The sequence below is a fragment of the Harmonia axyridis genome, chromosome 4 (genome assembly GCF_914767665.1).
Source record: "Harmonia axyridis chromosome 4, icHarAxyr1.1, whole genome shotgun sequence".
In the NCBI taxonomy this organism is placed as follows: Eukaryota; Metazoa; Arthropoda; class Insecta; order Coleoptera; family Coccinellidae; genus Harmonia; species Harmonia axyridis.
This window is the reverse complement of record NC_059504.1, coordinates 3,193,866-3,215,966: the sequence shown is the minus strand read 5'-3', so window position 1 is coordinate 3,215,966 and position 22,101 is coordinate 3,193,866. Positions and strand designations below refer to the sequence as shown.

At 34.2% G+C, this 22,101-nt stretch overlaps 1 protein-coding gene across 1 annotated transcript; it reads left to right on the top strand.

Moving 5' to 3' along the window:
* The first annotated feature begins 3,318 nt into the window (after positions 1 to 3,318).
* Positions 3,319 to 17,607, top strand: LOC123679121. Its single transcript, XM_045616504.1, has 5 exons — positions 3,319 to 3,651; positions 12,222 to 12,367; positions 15,280 to 15,440; positions 16,188 to 16,357; positions 17,069 to 17,607. The coding sequence occupies exons 1-5, from the start codon at positions 3,622 to 3,624 to the stop codon at positions 17,273 to 17,275; spliced, it is 714 nt and encodes a 237-aa protein (XP_045472460.1). The 5' UTR covers positions 3,319 to 3,621; the 3' UTR covers positions 17,276 to 17,607.
* Positions 17,608 to 22,101: the final 4,494 nt, after the last annotated feature.

Here is a 22,101-nt window from a genome sequence, read left to right as displayed (position 1 = left end):
TACACGTCACTATAAATCCCGGGGTTGGCCCACAGATGGCATTACCAGTGCCATACCACTATTTTTTCATCTGAATCTGAAATTTTCAAGGAAAAAAATGATAATATTCCCGAGGCTACAACTTCTTCTGGATGCAAGCTACGCCCTTGAAACCTCAGTATGTTTTAGATCGTAACTTGATGTTCGAAAAAGTTTTCATTTGAGGTGTCTGCGACGAATAATTCAGGAGATATAACGGTTTTTGGGGGGAAATTCAATTTTTTCCCAAATTTCGAGTTCAAATTTCTTCAAAACCGCGAGCTCTACGAAGAATCGGTTAGCGGTGCCAGAATTGACGATCTCTGATTAGCCGAATTTCGATCTTACCTGAAAATTTTTCCATACCTAACCCTTAGAAAATTGAAAAAAATTAAAAGTTTCTTCATGGTACTATTGTACCATTTGATCGATTGCTTTGACTATGTAGATCACGAAAATGCTTGCAGTTTGGCGATTAGTACATTATTTCAGATATTATAGGTAAAAATCTGAAATTTTGGAAAAAAAATGGATGAAATTCCCGATGCTGCAACATCTCCTGGACGTAAGCTACGCCCTTGAAACCCCACTATGTTTTAGATCAGATCCCGATGTTCAAAAAACGTTTTTATTTTATGGGTCTGTGAGAGATAACGATTTTTGGATGGAAATTCAATTTTTTCCCAAATTTCGAGTTTGAAAATCTGCACGAACTGTGAGAACAGTCGGTAAGCGATGTGTGAATAATCGACCCTCAATTAGCTGAATTTCGCACTTGCCCATGAATTTTCTAATGGAAAAATTATGCTCGAATTTTCCATACCTATTTTGACAGTATTATTTTTTTTGCACATCCAACAGGTACAACTAGTAATTGAAACTTTCTTTTTACAATAACTACGATATAGTTTCTGCTGCTATTGTAAACAAAAAGCACCTATTTCATTTAATGAGTTGGACGAGCAGCAAGATTCATCCAAGGATGGAATCGAGTAATAACGGAGATTCGAATACCTAGAACGCCATCCTTATTTATGTGAAATTATTATATTCCCTCAAGCGACCATCTGGAAAATGAGGGAAGAGGTTATATATATACTCACACTGAATAATGGTAATGGATTGTAGAGGGATGTTCCAATAGATATAGCAGCGGTATCGTCATATCAACTATAGTGACTTCAAGGTTCAATGAACATCACCAAATATTAGAGCTGATAGTAAAGGGTGTTTTTTTAGAGCTATAGAACTTTAAATTGCAATAAAACAACGATGGATTATTCGATTGACATGAATTTTATTTATCCGCAAGATAATCTTGTGACACTACATTTTAAATATGATTTCTGGCATATGACCGCCACGGCTGGCTCGGATGTAGTCCAATCTGGACGTCCAATTTTCGATGACTTTTTCCAACATTTGTGGCCGTATATCGGCAATAACACGGCGAATGTTGTCTTCCAAATGGTCAAGGGTTTGTGGCTTATCCGCATAGACCAATGACTTTACATAGCACCACAGAAAGTAGTCTAGCGGTGTTAAATCACAAGATCTTGGAGGCCAATTCACAGGTCCAAAACGTGAAATTAGGCGGTCACCAAACGTGTCTTTCAATAAATCGATTGAAAAAATGTGATTTTACTGGTTAACATCACCCTTTTCAAAATATTCTGCTGAAATTTGGTGAATAACTATGTCAACAAAAAATTGAAAATATTTCTGTTGAAAAAAATCACACCCACTATTTCGTTACATCTTTTAATTGCTTTTTGATTTTTTCACATTCTCCTTATGCTTTTAAATCCTACATGAAGAATAACTATAGGTATCCATTTCCTTTTGACCCAATATTTTTGCATATTAATTTGGAAAATTATCTCCTCATATTTTATTTCATTTAAATATCTTGAATTATTCGAAACAGCAAGGGTTTTTACAGACAAATCTAAAATATGGCTTTCGCTCAAATATACTTGAAGATCATCATGTATAATGGTCCGCTGTATTAACCAAAAACTGGTTGGGCAAGAACCATCTGCATCGAAGTCTTTCGATCATTTTAAAAGGAATTAACCAAACAAGATTTCAATCCACATTTACACAATTACACGGTGAATATGAACTAAACGAATTTCATTTTTAATAATGTTTGACTAACCCCGTATTTAACAATAATTTTATTGAAAAATTAAAACTAAAATTATTATCTAATGGGTTAGCAATATTTGTCGCGCAACAGTGTTTCATTCAAGATGTTTTTCTACGAGAAATATTACTTCAAAGAAAAGCTATTTTCCAACTTCGACAGTCGACACCCTGTCTCTCGAAAACTAGTCATAGGATTGAGTTGAACCCTCAGAGTAATAAACATAGATAGAGGGAGCATATGTCATTTTCAGTAAGCAAATTTTGTCCCCAACATGAACTATCAAATTTGACATGAAGCGCGCGGAAATGAAAACATATCAGTGATACGATATTTCACTCAATTCGCGAGTTTCTCCACAAAGAGCGGACTTCTCATGTCCCATAGTGAATCAACATTTCATATTAACTCAAAATATATTGAAATAAATACCTAAATATATCAGAAATTCAGAAAACAAACTTCAAGCGCGCCAAAGGACGTGAAACAACCGATGACACTAGGAGAGCAAAAGTTGCCAAACAACAGCAGGTAGATACAGAAAATAATAAATATTCTGCTTATAATTCGACAATTAGGAGTAATATAGGATTCCAAATATTCGAATTTGTATATTTAATCGGGAATCTCTCAAATAAATATATTTCATTCAATATAACATACATTCATAACGATTTAGTAAAATTGTGGATTTGAAAATATATCACAATCCGACAACGTAATCTAACCATGTTGGGGACATGTAAAAATTGCATATACTGCCTCTATCTATGTTTATTACTCTAAGGTTGGATCCATAGACTTCCTCGTTCAGGAGATCATATTCTACAAAATACAAAAACCTCAGAAAATCAACCGGTGTCAATTTTTTCATTAGGCTGCAGCCTGGTCCTCTCGTGGAAGCGCTCAAAAGATCCTAACTCTAGGTCAGTGCTTTCCTCATTTTTTGGAATAATTATGTCTAACATCCAATCAATATTGCCGTTATTTCCCAGAATCAACAAAAATACGAGTGTCCATCGATGACCACACTCTGTATATATCGTATATACCACCAATATAGAGTACCATCAAGTCCGCGTCCCTTCTACCTGTCGTTTAGCCGGATGAACTCCTTCCAGACTTCTTCAAAGTAGATTGTGTCGAGGATTGACCCCAGAATTCAAGAATGCTTCAGTGTCCGCTTAACCAGTATTGTATGGTGTTATAACGTTTTCATCTTTGACTTCGATGTCCTATTATTGACAGCAGAAGTCGAGCAAGACTTCCTGCAACAACGAAGAATTTAACTGTTATTCGAGATAGCGTTTGAATTTGAATTCAGTAGCTTTTCACGATATAGGGCTCTTGAAATTGCGGAACGATGGAAATGTGACGGAATATACGTATTTTTCATTTTTGAATTTGTGTGAATTTTGTTCTGTTTTCTTTAGTTCGTTAGGGACTCTGTGAATATGAAATTCAACAATGGGATAACTTATATGGTGAGATATTTAATGTATTTTCGAGGAATTAGGTGCAATTAAATTACTGCACGCTAACGTGATAATTTAGCTGGAATGATGAATAGAGACGTACTTTTTTGTACATTATTGTATATTATTATTTAATTAAGTACGTTACACTAATTTGAATTTTGAATGTGTTTTATTCAAATTTGAATTACTCACTACTATAATGATCTCGACCTGAGAGAATTGAATAGTCCTTATTTTCAGACCTTTTGTTATGGACTCTAGGTATTAAACACACATTTTCTGATAACGCCTTTGAAAATATTAGGTTCTTCTATACAATTATTCGAAATTAAAGATTATTTTACTATAATTAATATTTCATTTGTTATATTGAATTCTTGTCGACATATAGCTATGCAAAATTTGCCTAATATCGTTTTTTATTATTGGTTAATTCATGCTCTAACTGAAAGTTTTTTGAAAATACTCGTATAGTTGAGAATTAACGAAACAATATTTTTCCTCCTTTGAAGAATATCACAATTTTTAAAGATACTATTTGAGAGTTATTATTATCTCAAGTGCTTTGAAACTGTAAACACATAATTATTTGTTTAGAATTCTGAATCATTCAAAATTCCGTTATACCGTTACCTATAACTCCAAAACTATCCTGAGAAGTACAAAACGGTATGGAAGTTTCTATGTGGTAGGCTTCAATAATTATCTTGTTTTTATGAGAAGATGAATTTCAGGATGAATTTTCTACATTTGATTCATTGCATTTTGTTCTTATAGCACCCAGAAAAGGTTTAAGAATCTAGATGAAGGTTGTTCAAATTGTTTTCCCTATTTTCCAATTTTGCACGTAAAAATAACGAATTCTCAAGTGGAATAAAGTTATCTATTGTTTGGATCTTCAATTAATAATAATCACTCCTGATTTATTTTACATTTTACCCTAATATTAGGTAAACATTTCTTATGATTTATTCGTTTTTATTTACAATAAGGAATCCATTTTTATGGACTGAGCTCTTATATTTTGCATGAAAAGTTGTGAATAACGAACTTGTAATAGTTTAATAGCATTTGACAGAATATTTCTCGCATTCAACTCATATTCTCAATATAGAGGATGATGCATAAATATATGTCTTTACTTTGCGAGTGGATTCCTTAGCCAAAAATGGGGATAGTTTATCAAATCAATTTCTCTTGAATTCTCATCTTCTGTGAAGGTAGACCCCTTTAAAGAAAAGAACAATTCAACTTTTTCGATTTGGTTTCTCATCTCATAAGCCGGTAATTTAATTTTGACAGAAATGATAACCTTATCGAAACAACTTATAACGAAATTTTTCCAATCCCTTATAAACTTATGAGGGGTTGAAATCTCCAACCCCTCTGCAATATTTGTCAAAGAATTTTTCGATGTATAGAGAAATTGGAACATCGTTAGCCTCAGTGGATAGCACATTTCATTTTCAATTTTTTAGCTCTTTTCAATTTTCGCCTCAAAAGCGATAGTTTCTGAGTGAATCAAAGCATAACATTATGAGTGTTTTAACGAGGTTACCATTTCTGTCAAATTTCGTACCAATGCTAATGAGAAAAAAATAAGATTGTCCAAATGTTCTAGCCCTTAAAAGGGTCTATCCTAACAAGGTAAGACAATTCGAAATAAATTTTATGACAAACTATCCTTATTTTTAGCTGGGGAACTTGAAACAAGTCGTAATCTAATTTTTTTGAAAATACAAGGAATAAAAATTCGAATAAGAAATCAGGATAGGTAACTGAAAATATATAACTCAGTTATCACATTTATCAAACTACTGTTCTAAATGGCCATCTGGTCCGCTATAAAGATAAAAAATCTATTCATCCATCAAATATCCCGTAATCAAGTGAATGGCATAGACAAAAACTCAATTTTCCCAGCAACAGCTCATTAAAGTGACAAACTAGTAGAAAATCAAGATCACACGATGCCAAGAAGGTTAAAAATTAAGTGTGATCTTGAAGTTCACATAACTGTTTGTTTCTGGTATAAAATGAATTAAGCAGAATTGGTTTCGATAATAAAGTGATCACAATAATTCATTATAAGAGTTGAAGTAGGTATTGGAAATAAATCTAATAAAGATATTCTCATTTCCGGGATGTCAATAGCACATTGTGTATCTAGTATAATAGAAGCGATAAAAATTACTTCGAGGAAATTATCAGTAAACGACATCATTTTTTGATCCACCCTGTATATTTAGTGTACCTAACTGTCGATTGATCTTTCACCGTGAATGATCGAATTGGTAATCGACTATTCCAGAAATTCAGGCATCTAGATATATGCAGTTTGATAAGAAATAAATACATAATAGGTCAGTTTAATTCAGGAGATGTTAACTTAACATCATCAATTGCAATTGTCAAGGATATGCCACAAAATATCCGAAAAGGAATAAAATTCCAACGTTCAACTTTTTGGAAATCATTGAAAAACTTGATATCTTTGGACTCACCCTGTAGGTATACTTTCTTGGCACTGTGTCCGTAAAGTATGGAACAAATTCATTTTTAGCTAAATAGACCATTTCAAGAAATAATCCTGAAACACGTCGATTTTTTTATTTTAATTTATCGTATTTTAAAATGATAATCTAATATACAGGGGAATTACTTTCGAGTAATGACGTCACCGTATTTTGTTTCAAATGGAACACCCCCATTTTGTCTCAAATTTCGGATTACTCTAGCTGAGTTGATTCCAAAAATGTATCACATGTAGATTCCAATTGGTACAGGGTGGACAAAAATACAATGGTTTTGTGTGTGCTCATGAAGTAACGCGTAACATTCTTAATTAGTTAAATTAACAATATTATCAAAAATACTTATTGTCTTATTGGCAATTGGTTTGAATGTAACACCCTGTAGTTTGTTACATTTTTGGATTAATAAAAATGAGCTGTTTCCAAACATGTTTAGTATTTGTGGTATAGCAGACAGAATATGAAAGAAATTATTTCTTATTTATATACATCTTTATCAATCTAAAAATGTAGCAGACTACAGGGTGTTACATGCGAACCAATTGCCGCTAGACAATAAGTATTTTTGATAATATTGTTAATTTAACTAATAAAGAATGTTTCGCGTTACTTTATGAGCACACTCAAAACTATTGTATTTTTGTCCACTCTGTACCAATTGGAATCAACATGTGATACATTTTTGGAATCAGCTCAACTAGAGTAATCGAAAAATTGATACAAAATGGGGGTGTTCCATTTAAAACAATGACGGTGACGTCATTACTCGAAAGTAATTCACCCTGTATATTAGATTATTATTTCAAAATACGGTGAATTAAAATAAAAAATCGACGTGTTTCAGGATTATTTCTTAAAATGGTCTGTTTAGCTAAAAATGAATTTGTTCCATACTTTACGGACACAGTGTGTAATCTAAACGGTTTTGTAAGAAAGACATTTGGTCAGTATCACGAGTTCTACAACATAAAAAAAATTCGAACAAACTCTCAAATTCAAAATCTAACAAGCAGAAAGAATCAATAGCATCCGGAAAGACTTGACCTTCCTGATTCTTTTTTGACGAAGAAGTGGACACTAGGTATATCTTAATTTCCATAAATCTCGCGGAAGAATCAGTTATACATACACAAAAAAAATATTAAAAGTGTTAGTTCACAGCATGGTAATGTGCCTTTAAAATACACCACACAAAATACTTACTCATGTTGTACAGTTATAAAGGTCAATGATCAGCCGTGTTCGTATACAGGTGGTCAGAAATAATGTCACGATGATTGATTCACCGTATCGTTATGGGAAAGCTTGCTAGAACCTGAATTTTAACACTTGTCGTAAATCATGGCAAAAGAAATGACCTATAAAAAGTAAGATTAATGACACAGAAAGTACATTATGACTGTGGTAGGAAAACTTCAGGTAAAAATTAGGAAATGTCAAAGACCTCTATTGAATGATGCTCTTGTCTTTTAGCTTAGACGTATGAAAAACTTCATATTTCTGTCTTTACTGAGATAGAGGACTCATTTTCAGTAAGCGAATTTTGTCCCCAACTTAGTAAAATTGTGAATTTGAAACTAAATCACAATCCGACCACTCTTAGCATGTTGGTGGGCACCATATAGTAATAAACAAAGATAGAGGAATTGTACGCAATTTTTACATGTCCCCAACATGGTTAGATTACGTTGTCGGATTGTGATATTTTTTCAAATCCACAATTTTGCTATATCGTTATGAATGTATATTATATTGAATGAAATATATTAATTTGAGTGATTCCCGATTGAATATGCATATTTGAATATTTGGAATCCAATATTTTTCCTAATTGTCGAATTCAAAATAAGCAGAATATTTATCATTGTTTGTATCTACCTGCTGAAATCCAAGGTTTGGCAACTTTTGCCCTCCTAGTGCCATCGGTTGTTTCACGTCGTTTGTCGCGCTTGGAGTTTGTTTTCTGAATTTCTGATATATTTAGGTCATTATTTCAATATATTTTGAGTTAATATGAAACGTTGATTCACTATGCGACATAAAAAGTGCGTTCATTGTGGAGAAACTCGAGAATTGAGTGAAATATCGTATCACTGATATGTTTTCATTTCCGCGAGCTTCATGCCAAATTTGAAAGTTCATGTAGGGGACAAAATTTGCTTACTGAAAGTGACATACGCTCCCTCTATGTTCATTACTCTGAGGATAAAATAGATAAATCCGTGTCAGGAGAGTCCCGAATACCAACATATAATAATTAAATATAACTATGAAATTTGTGTGAATCTGATATACAGTGTGGTCCATATTTTTGTGCAATGACTTTGGCGTCGGATAGAACACTTCTTTCCATGAAAAAATAATTCCTATAAACTTATATCCTAACAAGCTTCGTTTTCGAGATACAGGCTGTTGAAGTTTGAAAATAAATCAGTTGTTTACTTACAACTCTAGTATTATTACATTTATTGTTTCAATTTTAGGTATCTAAGTCTTGTTAATGTAATGATTCGAATTAGGTAAGTGACGCCAAATTATTGCACTAAAATCTGAACCACCCTGTATACGAGTCTGTTCCACAACATCTGGCAGAATGAACTGATCAGCCACAGATTTAGAGAAACAAACATGAAAACGGGCGTCAAAATGGTCATGATAAAAACCTAGGTTAATATGGGATTATAAACGAAAATCGCTTGAACCCTTTCACTCGCCTACTAGATAGGTGTATGATATAGGTATAGGTCGATACTCTGCAATAATGGTTGACATAATTGGATTCTGCTGAGGTTTCTGCTGTGAATATCAGAAATGTGCGATTCCACGTTTCAACAAGTAGATTATCACAGATAGAGTTGGAAGCTGCATCCGCTTCATCCGCAACTTTTAATTTTCAAATATCCGTTGCTCCCTTCGAATTCATCTTCCAGGAAATTCGCGGAGATATTTTCGACATCAGCAATTCGAAGAAAACGAAAATAATGTTGGTAGAGGTAGGCTTAAAAAGACGCAAGCTTTTTCTGAAGTTCCCATGATTATTTCACTTCAATATTGAAAAGAGACGGTAAAAATACTTCACTCCATAAGTATAAGTTTCGGACGTAACCGGTATTGAGAATTTTTTTTTTTGAAAATATTATTTTACGAGTCAACATACAAAACGAAAAAATCAAGTATCGAGCAGTAATTGAATTTTTATTTTTGGAAGGTTTAAGCAAAGGAAATTTATGAACGAATGTTGAAAGTGTATAAGGACTCTTCGCCTTCAATTTATACAGTAGAAAGAAGGGCTGCCAATACTGTAATTATTTTGTCACACAGAATCGCACTTATTACTTGTAGCACTTATTCACTAACACCTTGTATAGTCATTATGTTAGCAAGGAATTGAGTTGAAGAATAGTTATTTATAATACAAGTGCAGAAGGCATTGATATTCTTCCACGAGTTCAAAATTCAAAAACGAGCCACGAAGTGGCTAGTTTTGGAATGAACGAGTGATAGAATGAGCCTTCTGTACGAGTATTATACATTACTTTCTCTAATTCATTGCATTATCATTGAAATTAATGAAATATTTCCATAAATATAATTTAGTGATTTTTGCATTGAAAAATGTTGGTTGGCAGAACTGATTTCTTTAAGGCAAATTGATGAATTGACAGATAAAGCCGTGGCGAAAAGTTCGGAGTACCAACATAGAATAATAAAATATAACCATGAAAACTGTGCGTTTCTAATATATTCTTGCACGATTTTGTTCTACAAGATGTGGAGAATGGACGGAATAACCACAGAATTAGAGAAAAATACTTCACTCCATAAGTATAAGTTTCGGACGTAACCGGTATTGAGAATTTTTTTTTTTTTGAAAATATTATTTTACGAGTCAACATACAAATCGAAAAAATCAAGTATCGAGCAGTAATTGAATTTTTATTTTTGGAAGGTTTAAGCAAAGGAAATTTATGAACGAATGTTGAAAGTGTATAAGGACTCTTCACCTTCAATTTATACAGTAGAAAGAAGGGTTTTAATTATTTTGTCACACAGAATCGCACTTATTACTTGTAGCACTTATTCACTAACACTTTGTATAGTCATTATGTTAGCAAGGAATTAAGTTGAAGAATAGTTATTTATAATACAAGTGCAGAAGGCATTGATATTCTTCCACGAGTTCAAAATTCAAAAACGAGCCACGAAGTGGCTAGTTTTGGAATGAACGAGTGGTAGAATGAGCCTTCTGTACGAGTATTATACATTATTTTCTCTAATTCATTGCATTTTCATTGAAATTAATGAAATATTTCCATAAATATATTTTAGTGATTTTTGCATTGAAAAATGTTGGTTGGCAGAACTGATTTCTTTAAGGCAAATTGATGAATTGACAGATAAAGCCGTGGCGGAAAGTTCGGAGTACCAACATAGAATAATAAAATATAACCATGAAAACTGTGCGTTTCTGATATATTCTCGCACGATTTTGTTCTACAAGATGTGGAAGAATGAACGGAATAACCACAGAATTAGAGAAATTATTCTTTCTCAGTCTATTCTTCCTATGGAAGAGTGAATCTTTTATATACCCACTTGAACATTGTATGCATTATCGTCTTCAGCTGTTTAAATGTTGTTGATATTTCTAATCATTCGCTCATGTATGTAAATGAATTGCTCTGCGAAACACGTTTTTGAATTTCCTACTTTACCATAAACATTCGAGCATGTCATAAGCAAACGGACTAAGTTTAGATTTTTTGGTCTATTATGTTCAACCTTACAGAAGGCATTTATCATCCTGGAATTCGGAACAAAACAATACTGCTTTATCAACGAATGAAGCCAGGAAGAAGAGTAATTAATTTCTATGAACTTGTTCAAATCTCGCAGGAAAGTTAATTTATATTCATTTCATACCCGCCATTATAGGGGATAATTTACATGCGGTAGGAAAGTAAAAAGCAATTTTCACATTTACGCGATAGGGATTTGGTTCCCTTGTTTCACGTTGGGATACTTCGTTAATGGAAACATTGATTTCTAATCAAAATTGAACGAATTTCCCAAATGATGAAAACTTCTTCATTCCTTCCTCAAAATAATAAACATAGATAGAGGGAGCATATGTCATTATCAGTAAGCAAATTTTGTCCCCAACATAAACTATCAAATTTGACATGAAGAGCGCGGAAATGAAAACATTACAGTGACGATATTCCAATCAATTCGCGAGTTTCTCCTTAAAGAACGCACTTCTTATGTCCCATAGTGAATCAACGTTTCATATTTACCCAAAATATATTGAAATAAATACCTAAATACATCAGAAATTCAGAAAACAAACTTTAAGCACGCCAAACGACATGAAACAACCGATGACATTAGGAGAGCAAAAGTTGCCAAACAGAAAATAATGAATGTTCTGCTTATTCTAAATTCGACAATTAGGAAAAATATCAGATTCCAAATATTCAAATTTGCATATTCAATTTACTATTTCATTCAATATAATTTACATTCATTACGATGGATATAGTAAAATTGTGGATTTGAAACTAAATCACAATCCGACAACGTAATCTAACCATGTTGGGGACATGTAAAAATTGCGTATACTCCCTCTTTCTATTTTTATTACTCTATGATTTTATCTGTCAAATTTGTGATTTAAAAACTGTTATGTCAACCAAAATTTTTCACTGCAGAAAGCACCATATTCATGGAAATATTCCATTAATTGTAAAAAACATTCAGTGAATAAAAAAATTATGTATAATACTCGTACAAAAGGGACATTCTGAAACTCGTTCATTCAAAAACTCAAAACAATTTTTCTATCTAAGCTACACTGATGTTTCTGTTCCATTAATCATTCACATGAAATTTTAATCTTAAATTGACCTGAAAAATACGCCCCTAAAATCTTCACACTTAATTTTGAAATACCCTACATATAAGCAAATTACGTTTATCATAATTCTCATATTATCTCCCTTATAGTTATCATGTTTACCTAACTATTGCATTTATTTTCAGGTGACAACGATATTATGCCTTGTATCAGAAGTAATTTCAAAAATACCTTCACAATGTCGAGGTGGAGGTGATCTAAAATACCTTTGGGGTGATGCTCTGTCTGATAGTCCTGATTGTTTGGGGCCTAACGATATGCCTTATCCTACGTAAGTTGACTACTATTGATAAATAATTACAGGTTTTGTATAGGGTATCATTATGGTGTTCGACATTCCAATAGCCTATCACTCAGTAGAATTTGTCAGCGTATTATCTCTAAAAAGGTAATTTATTTTTAAGATCTGTTAAATGTAAAGTGTAGAAATTAGTTACTGAAAAAAATGTTGTGGAATTTTTCGAATATTTCAAACAGAAACCAAGATACAGCGAAATATTTGAAACAGTCATTTTTCAGAATCGAATTTGGGACACCCTGTACATATATAAAAATAACTATCCAGAGAACTTGAAGATTTCGTATTGATAGCATCATCAGAATCATGGAATTCAGAAAGAAGAATTAAAAATAAACAAATATTTCTGTAATAACAGAGCCGACCATGTTCAAATTTGGCATGTGAAGGGTGTTTTTTTAGAGCTATAGAACTTTAAATTGCAATAAAACAACGATGGATTATTCGATTCACATGCATTTTATTTATCCGCAAGATAATCTTGTGGCATTACATTTTAAATATGATTTCTGGCATATGACCGCCACGGCTGGCTCGGATGTAGTCCAATCTGGACGTCCAATTTTCGATTACTTTTTCCAACATTTATGGCCGTATATCGGCAATAACACAGCAAATGTTGTCTTCCAAATGGTCAAGGGTTTGTGGCTTATCCGTATAGACCAATGACTTTACATAGCCTCACAGAAAGTAGTCTAGCGGTGTTAAATCACAAGATCTTGGAGGCCAATTCACAGGTCCAAAACGTGAAATTAGGCGGTCACCAAACGTGTCTTTCAATAAATCGATTGTGGCACGAGCTGTGTGACATGTTGCGCCGTCTTGTTGGAACCACAGCTCCTGGACATCATGGTTGTTCAATTCTGAAATGAAAAGATTAGTAATCATGGCTCTATACCGATCACCATTGACTCTAACGTTCTGGCCATCATCGTTTTTGAAGAAGTACGGACCAATGATTCCACCAGCCCATAAAGCGCACCAAACAGTCAGTTTTTCTGGATGTAACGGTTTTTCGACATACTCTTGAGGATTAGCTTCAATCCAAATGCGGCAGTTTTGTTTGTTGACGTAGCCATTCAACCAGAAATGCGCTTCATTGCTAAACAAAATAAAATGGACGTAATGCGCGATACGTATTCCGCACAGAACCATTATTTTCGAAATAAAATTGCACTATTTGCAAGCGTTGTTCAGACGTGAGTCTATTCATGATGAATTGCCAAACCAAACTGAGAATAAATCACTTGACAACTGTTAAATCGGTCGCCATCTTGAACAGTAATGCCAACTTAAAGTTATATACCTCGAAAAAAAACACCCGTTAGTTCTCGATATGCTTTCAGCGAGCATCGAATTTGGGACACCCTGCCTTTCGTTAACGAATTATTATCACCTGGCTTTTCTGCCCTTCAGAATGGACCACCCTGTATAGTGCGATTTGCAATTTGAAAATTGCTATCTCGATCTACGTATTTCCTATCTAATCTTAGCTCCATCAGGAACTCAATCTTTACCAAAACTAATTCCCTCCTGAAAAGCTTCCTGTTTCAATTTCTTCCAGCCATTCTAAATTGGAATGTAAAATAAAGTTTGTACATTTAATTACACGTCCCTCATATAATTCCCAACTCTCTTCTGGAGTTTGATTATGGCCTTAAAGGATTATATCAGTCTCTGAAAAATTCTTATCTGTTGATTACATTCAAATCATGGCGAAGATAAAAAAGTTGTATAATTCCGAACGTCTTTTTTTCTGGAATTCTCTCTTCCTTGAGGCGACTACAAAATAATCGAATTGAAACTGTGTAGCTGTGAGAATAATGAAACTCTCGAAGTTGGATTCGTTAAATAAATTGTGAGAATCAATACGACGTCCATAAAATCTTTAGGGTGAAGGAATTTTATCAGTCTATAATCTGTCTAGACTCTTCTGATTTCATTAATATTTAGCATCTGCTGATTCAAGACAAGAATGTATCGAATATTTGAATATTGATAGAAATTATTTGAGTAGAATCTTAATAATGTTCAATATTTCTGGAGGTTTATATTTCAAGATTCAATCATTTATTGACATTTTCAAATTTCACTCATCAGTATTCAGTGGTTTTAGAATATGACATTTCAACTCAAAAGTAAGAACGGAGAAAGCTTCCTGAGCTCATAGAATTGGTGATTTAACATTAACATTTTCGAACATTGAAGAGCCTTCTGGAATACGATGTCACAGCTGACACCAGCCTTTTTAATAGTTATTTATGCAACAAGTGCAATAAACAATTTTTGCACGAGTTGCATACAACATTTTTTCTACGTTCATGCAAAAACCAAAAAATGATTTATTGAGGTGCGGCACTAGGTGTAGGAAAATGAAAAGCGCAACTTGAATACTTTATTATTAATATCGATTTGCATTGAAACAGGAACTAATACGTTATGAACAATTTAACTCAAACTTTATTTTTACCCTCAATGTTGAAAGTGAATGAACAATTGGTGCAATTTTCAATATGAATATTTCGTAGTGAAGTACTTTTTAAATCCACTTCTTGATTTGTTACTGCTGTAAACGTACTAGTACTTGGTAACTGTACATCGTTATTTCCTTCAGGCTGAAATATTTGTTTTGCAACACTGAGTTTGTTTGCATGTGATTCCTCTACGTATCCCTCCGCTCCTGTCGACGATTTCCATCAGCACGTTGAAGTAGAATGACAGATGAGTGCAATAAAAACTATATTTAGTGGAAAAAGAAGTTCTTTATTGCACTAGTGCAATAAAGAACTTCTTTTTCCACTAAATATAGTTCAATAAAGTTTTGCTTTTTGCATGAATGTAGAAAAAGATACTTATTGGAAAATAATAAGAACTATTATTTTCAGTGCCACCATAGAAAGATCTCTAAAAAGCAATGTTTGGGGTGGAAATCATAGAAAAGGAAGATCTCAACAAACGACGATAGATCCTTTCGTTACAAGGAAAGCTTTATTGAAGGCCCACGAACTCAGCAGTGGGGATGAACATGAACTCATTTCTAGGAAAGGTAAGTTTTCATCAAACTCTTGACATTCTTTGGTGAAATAGAAAAGTGCCATGAATCCTCAAGTAACAATCATAGATATAGGGAACATACGTCATTTTCTCGTCTATGTCTAAGCATATTCGGGATATAAAAATTGCTTATACTCCCTCTATCTATATTATACATGAATCCTCTAAAAAATAACCAGAAAATTTTATTGCTAAACCATAGAGATACTTTCACAGAAGAAAATCTTTTATTTGACGTAATTTCTCTATGAATGTAAGGTTTCCTTTGTATGAAAATACGAATATTGAATTAATCTTAGTATATATCCACTAATGGAGCTGGATTCTAACAAGATTTCTCCTGGATGCTCTAATATCAAACACGAGACAGACGAGTAAACAGTTACTCTATAATATTATGATCAAAGTGTGCAGGATGGAGCATCGCTCTGTATGTATTCTTCATAAAATAGATCAGTTTATGGATGACGGAATAACTAATGAAGCAGAAGTGACCAATCAAGAATTTATATTCCTGAAACGATACTTACCAATGTTTGGAAAATACGGTCTGAGTTTTTCCATCACCAAATGTTGGCTATATTCGTGTACTTTTCATGCAAAGATATTCACGCACCCCCTAAGAATTTTTAACACAATATTTTCTAAAGCATTCTGAAAAGGATAAGAAACGAATAGAGTGGGAACTATTTCATTGATCTTCGGATTTTTCACTTAATCAAACTCCATATGTTTACAGGGAGAGCATCATATCCTACGTCCACCAATACTTGCGCTGGAACTCCTTCTAGGCTGTGCAAGACGAGATACAACACAACAGCTCCGATGTATGGTGTTTCTCTTACATCTGGACAACCTGTTACGATAGTACAAAAGTTTCCAGATCTTCTACAACAAGTAGTATTTGAGGTAAGAAGATGAATTTGACAAAATACACTCACCCGCTACAAAACTCGGCCACCTAAAATTTTGCTGAAGTTCGTTGTTCTAGAACTTTAGGAATTTTTCATCGATTTCAATTGTTTCTACGTCAAATTGAAGGGTTTGTATTAAATACACTCCAGAAATGTTCTCCAGTTTCTCCAAAAGTTTGATAGCTTATTTTTACAGGGAGAAGAAAAACCATTTATTTGTAACCCACTTCCTTAACACCCTGTGGAACAGTTAGGGAAGTTTCTAGAGTTTACGTTCAGTTTATTACAAAGACCATTCTTTTCGCCATATTTTAGTTTTTAGTTCACCTTGATACCTTGATTTCTTTCGAAGATACACGTATTCAAATAAAAGCCTGACATTTTTTAAGCATGCGGAGCTCTATTAAGGATCAGCTCGGTATATCAAGATCAGCACGTACCGAATTATTATTTATTGAAAATAGCGCTCTAAATGCTCAACGTTACATACAAGACGTTCTTCAGGAATCTGTAGTTCCCTATGCTCCATTTGTTGGAGCTGACTTAGTTTTAATGCACGACAATGCAAAACCGCATGTAGCAAATATTGTTAACAAAATTTGTTACATGCCAATCCTTTTGAAGTAGATTTACTAAAGAAGTAGTATGATTAAATAAAACTTGTTTTTTCTAGACTTACATCCGAATTCATAATTTTTCTTTACAGGTTTGTGAAAGCAATGAATGTGATGTAGTCAGAGGAGAGTGCACTCAGACCTACGTTCCTTATCTGTTTTTGGTAATACCTTTGGGTCCAGTCACACTCACAGGTCAGGATTACGTTCTGGTGGAAAGTGGATGTGTCTGCAGACCGAAATATGCGACACAAACCATTCAAGATTCCAATCCTTTACCTGCCATTCCAGTTTTATAAAAGACGAGGAGTTTTGATCAAAAAATTCGGTTTCAACATTCAAACAAATGTGTTAAAATGTATTGGTTATGTTGATTATAGTGAGATCTCTCCAAAACATGTATGGACATGTAAATGTTCGGTTTTGAAATATTTAATAATGTGAAAATCTGATGAAAATGATTGAATTATCCCATAGAAAAAGGGAGCTTTTGTCTAGTAGCGATTATTATAATATTTATTTCGATTAGGTATGTAGTGTATTATTAATATTTATTTTTTTACTTAGAGAAGTAGAGAATCGATTTGTCTGAAATTGTGATTCATGTGCTATTAAAGTTTATTTAGTGGTATGATTTTTTCTGTTCGTGAAAAGGTGAAGAATTCTTCTAACAGGCCAATTGAAAAGTATCTGGTCTTCCATAGTGAACACATTTTTTTGGCAAAATTCGATTTTATTATTCAACATAGTTGCATTCGAGGGCGATACGGCAATCTTCCAACTTTGCGATACCATTTTTGTAGTACGATTTGTCTTTCGCTTCAAAATAGGCCTCAGTTTCGGCGATTACTTCTTCATTGGTGCTAAATTTATTTCCAGCGAGCATTCTTTTGAGCTCTGAGAACAAGAAAAAGTCGCTGGGGGCCAGATCTGGCGAATACGGTTGATGCAGAAGCAATTCGAAGCCCAATTCATGCAATTTGGCCATTGTTTTCATTGATTTGGGACACGGCGCATTGTCTTGATGAAGCAGCCCCTATTTTTTCAAATGGGGCCGTTTTTTAACGATTTTATTCTTTAAACGATCCAATACGATATATAATAATCGCTGTTGATGTTGTGGCCCTTGTAATCAATGAATATCATACCTTGCGCATCCCAGAATACTGATGCCATAATCTTGCCAGCTGACTCTTGTGTTTTTCCTCGCTTTGGATTCTGTTCATCGTGTACAATCCACTCAACTGACTGATTTCACCCCGGAGTGAAATGATGGAGCCATGTTTCATCCATTGCCACATATCGATGCAAAAATTCAGGTTTATTTAACTTAAACAGCTTCAAACACTGGACAGAGTCATTAACACGTTGTTGCTTTCGATCGATTGTGAGCTCGCGCGGCACCTTCTTTGCACACAGCTTTCTCATGTACAAATATTCGTGAATGAAAATATGTACACGTTCAGATGATATCTTCACAATGTCTGCTATCTCGAGCAACTTCATTTTACGGTCATTCAAAATTATTTTGTGCCCTTTTTTGATTTTTTCGTCGGCGACAGCCTCTTTTGGGCATCCACTTCCTTCGACGTCTTCAGTGCTCATTTAACCACGTTTAAACTTAGCATACCAATCAATGATGGTTGATTTTCCTGGTGCAGACCCCGGAAACTCTTCATCAAGCCAAGATTTTACTTCAACTGTATTTTTTCCCTTCAAAAATCAATATTTTATCAGCACACGAAATTCTTTTTTTTCCATCTTTGTTCAAATAACAAAAGTAGCTACACCCACAATGCAATATCTCACAATTTAATGGTCGGACTGCTGTCAAATTTTGACACGTATCGTTTGAAGGTTGGTACTAACTAAAAATCTATGTAGCACCGCCATCTGTGCATCAGAACGGGGACTTTTCAATTGGCCTAATAAAACAAATGTTCTCTTAGAGCAACAAAGCGAAGTTATATTTTGACACCGTAGAAATACAAGCTATTAACCCTGTACTCTAGGACTTTCTCTGAAAGCATATAGGAGTTGAGAACTTGGCAGATACGGTGCGTCGGATCGTATAACTAAATCGAAGTGTCTAAACGACTTTAACATTTGGTAATTACTGTATATATTAATCCGCTTGGTGAATAATTATGTTTTGCTTCATTTTACGTTTAAAGATAATTTTATTCTACCGCCTGGATCTAACAATAATTACCTATGCTTAGAGAAATTATCCCAAGTATATGGGAGTAAAATAAGTTATCGCACGAGCCTTAATAAAATTTTAGAGAAAAGCAACTTGCCGTAATGGCATAATAAATATACTAGCTAATATTGCTAGCCTTCTCCTCATATGTTCAAGAAACCATGAATAGAGGGGAAACCTTGTTTGGGATTTGAAAGAATGGATCTGCTCGTTGATGGCATTGATAGGCAAACTTGGAAGATAAGATTGAATCTTATCTTGTCAAATGGGGTTTCAAGAAGAACGCATTTTTTCTCCGATTGACAGCAAATATTACTTTTGCAGACACATATCAATCAGCGAAGTATTACTTTTCCTGCCTAGGCAGCAAAATGATTGTTCTCAATTAAATTAAAACAATCGACATTTTTTGACAATCAATACGACCTGCTTTATTTCTGGAGGAGTAAGTAAAGGGTGTTTTTTAGAGCTATAGAACTTTAAATTGCAATAAAACAACGATGGATTATTCGATTGACATGAATTTTATTTATCCGCAAGATAATCTTGTGGCATTACATTTTAAATATGATTTATGGCATATGACCGCCACGGCTGGCTGGGATGTAGTCCAATCTGGACGTCCAATTTTCGATGACTTTTCCCAACATTTGTGGCCGTATATCGGCAATAACACGGCGAATATTGTCTTCCAAATTGTCAAGGGTTTGTGGCTTATCCGCATAGACCAATGACTTTACATAGCCCCACAGAAAGTAGTCTAGCGGTGTTTAATCACAAGATCTTGGAGGCCAATTCACAGGTCCAAAACGTGAAATTAGGCGGTCAAAATCACCGTTTTTGAATCGTTTAAACCAATCTCGGTACGTTCTTTCACTAATAGCGGGATCACCCTAGATATATGAGAGCATTCGATGAGCCTCAGCAACAGGTTTCATTATATTATAGCAGAAAATTAAAACCTCCCGCAAATGACGAGAATTTGGCTCGTAGCTGACATGTTTAATAATAGAATAACATGAGAATAACTTTATGATGTAGACACGAATCGACTAATATTTCCATGGTGAAAAATTTTTCACTCTAATTCAAAAATGAGAACTACATACAATGTTGGGGAGAACATGAAACAATCATACGATGAATGATCAAACAGAGATATAGCTTTTCGGACCACTTAGGCTGATACGAGTAATTTATATATCATTTGTGACTGGACAATACCGCAATGTATTACATATCAATGGGTGGAAGCTTAACACAGGAAATACGCCAGACTTGACATTTCAGGTGCAACAATTATTGAAGATACATTGTAGCCAGATCGACCATCAGACCACGCATGAGTTTTGGAATGTCATCTGGACAAATCGATGAAAATCATTTCTAGTTATTCGTTGCGTGAAAAGATTAGACAATCGACAAGATAATCTTTGTAGAATTAGGATATAACTGATCGGTGCACGTGGGAACATCATCAGTCTGAATTGGAAGGAAGATTTTGTTTTAACGTGCGGAGGTGGTCAAGATGAATCATGTGATTCATTTTTTGTGGTGCTATTCTCATTAAGAATCAATATTCTCTAATTCTTTGATTATTATATAATGGGGTTCTACATTTTTCCCAGCGTTTCATTCAATTTCAAAGATCTGATTTACATCAGCGATTTAGAAGTAACGGGTGCTTTTTTTCGAGGTATATAACTTTAAGTTGGCATTACTGTTCAAGATAGCGACCGATTTAACAGCTGTCAAGTGACTTATTCTAAGTTTGGTTTGGCAATTCATCATGAATAGACTCACGCCTGAACAACGCTTGAAAATAGTGCAATTTTTGATTTCGAAAATAATGGTTCTGTGCGGAATAAGTATCGCGCACTACGTCCATTTTATTTTGTTTAGCGATGAAGCGCACTTCTGGTTGAATGGCTACGTCAACAGACAAAACTGTCGCATTTGTAGTGAAGCTAATCCTCAAGTGTATGTCGAAACACCGTTACATCCAGAAAAACTGACTCTTTGGTGCGCTTTACGGGCTGGTAGAATCATTGGTCCGTACTTCTTCAAAAACGATTATGGCCAGAACGTTACAGTCATTGGTGATCGGTATAGAGCCATGATTACTAACTTTCTCATTCCTGAATTGAACAACCATGATGTCCAGGAGCTGTGGTTCCAACAAGACGGCGCAACATGTCACACAGCTCGTGCCACAATCGATTTATTGAAAGACACGTTTGGTGACCGCCTAATTTCACGTTTTGGACCTGTGAATTGGCCTCCAAGATCTTGTGATTTAACACCGCTAGACTACTTTCTGTTGGCCTATGCGGATAAGCCACAAACCCTTGACTATTTGGAAGACAACATTCGCAGTGTTATTGCCGATATACGGCCACAAATGTTGGAAAAAGTAATCGAAAATTGGACGTCCAGATTGGACTACTACATCCAAGCCAGCCGTGGAGGACGTATGCCAGAAATCATATTTAAAATGTAATGCCACAAGCTTATCTTGTGGATAAATAAAAATCATGTCAATCGAACAATCCATCGTTGTTTTATTGCAATTTAAAGTTCTATAACTCTAAAAAAAACACCCTTTATAAAACGAATTAATTCAACTGAAGAATACTACAGTTACTAAATATAGTAGGCCTTACTTTTCGAATGAGTCCCAAAAATCAGGTAAATGGAGAATATAAACAAAACGCCGCCTTATTTAGGCTCTGCAAATCAAAAACGGGACCGTGCTTGTCGCCAGTGGTCAATAAATCACTCTACATTGATCAAAAGTACGACGCTCTATTTATAAATTTATAGTAAAAAGACTACGTAGTTCTTAAAAGTGCCAATAGTCTTGTTTCATTAACTGACTTTGGGCCCCCTATAATTTGCCGCCCCGGCAAAATGTCCGGTATG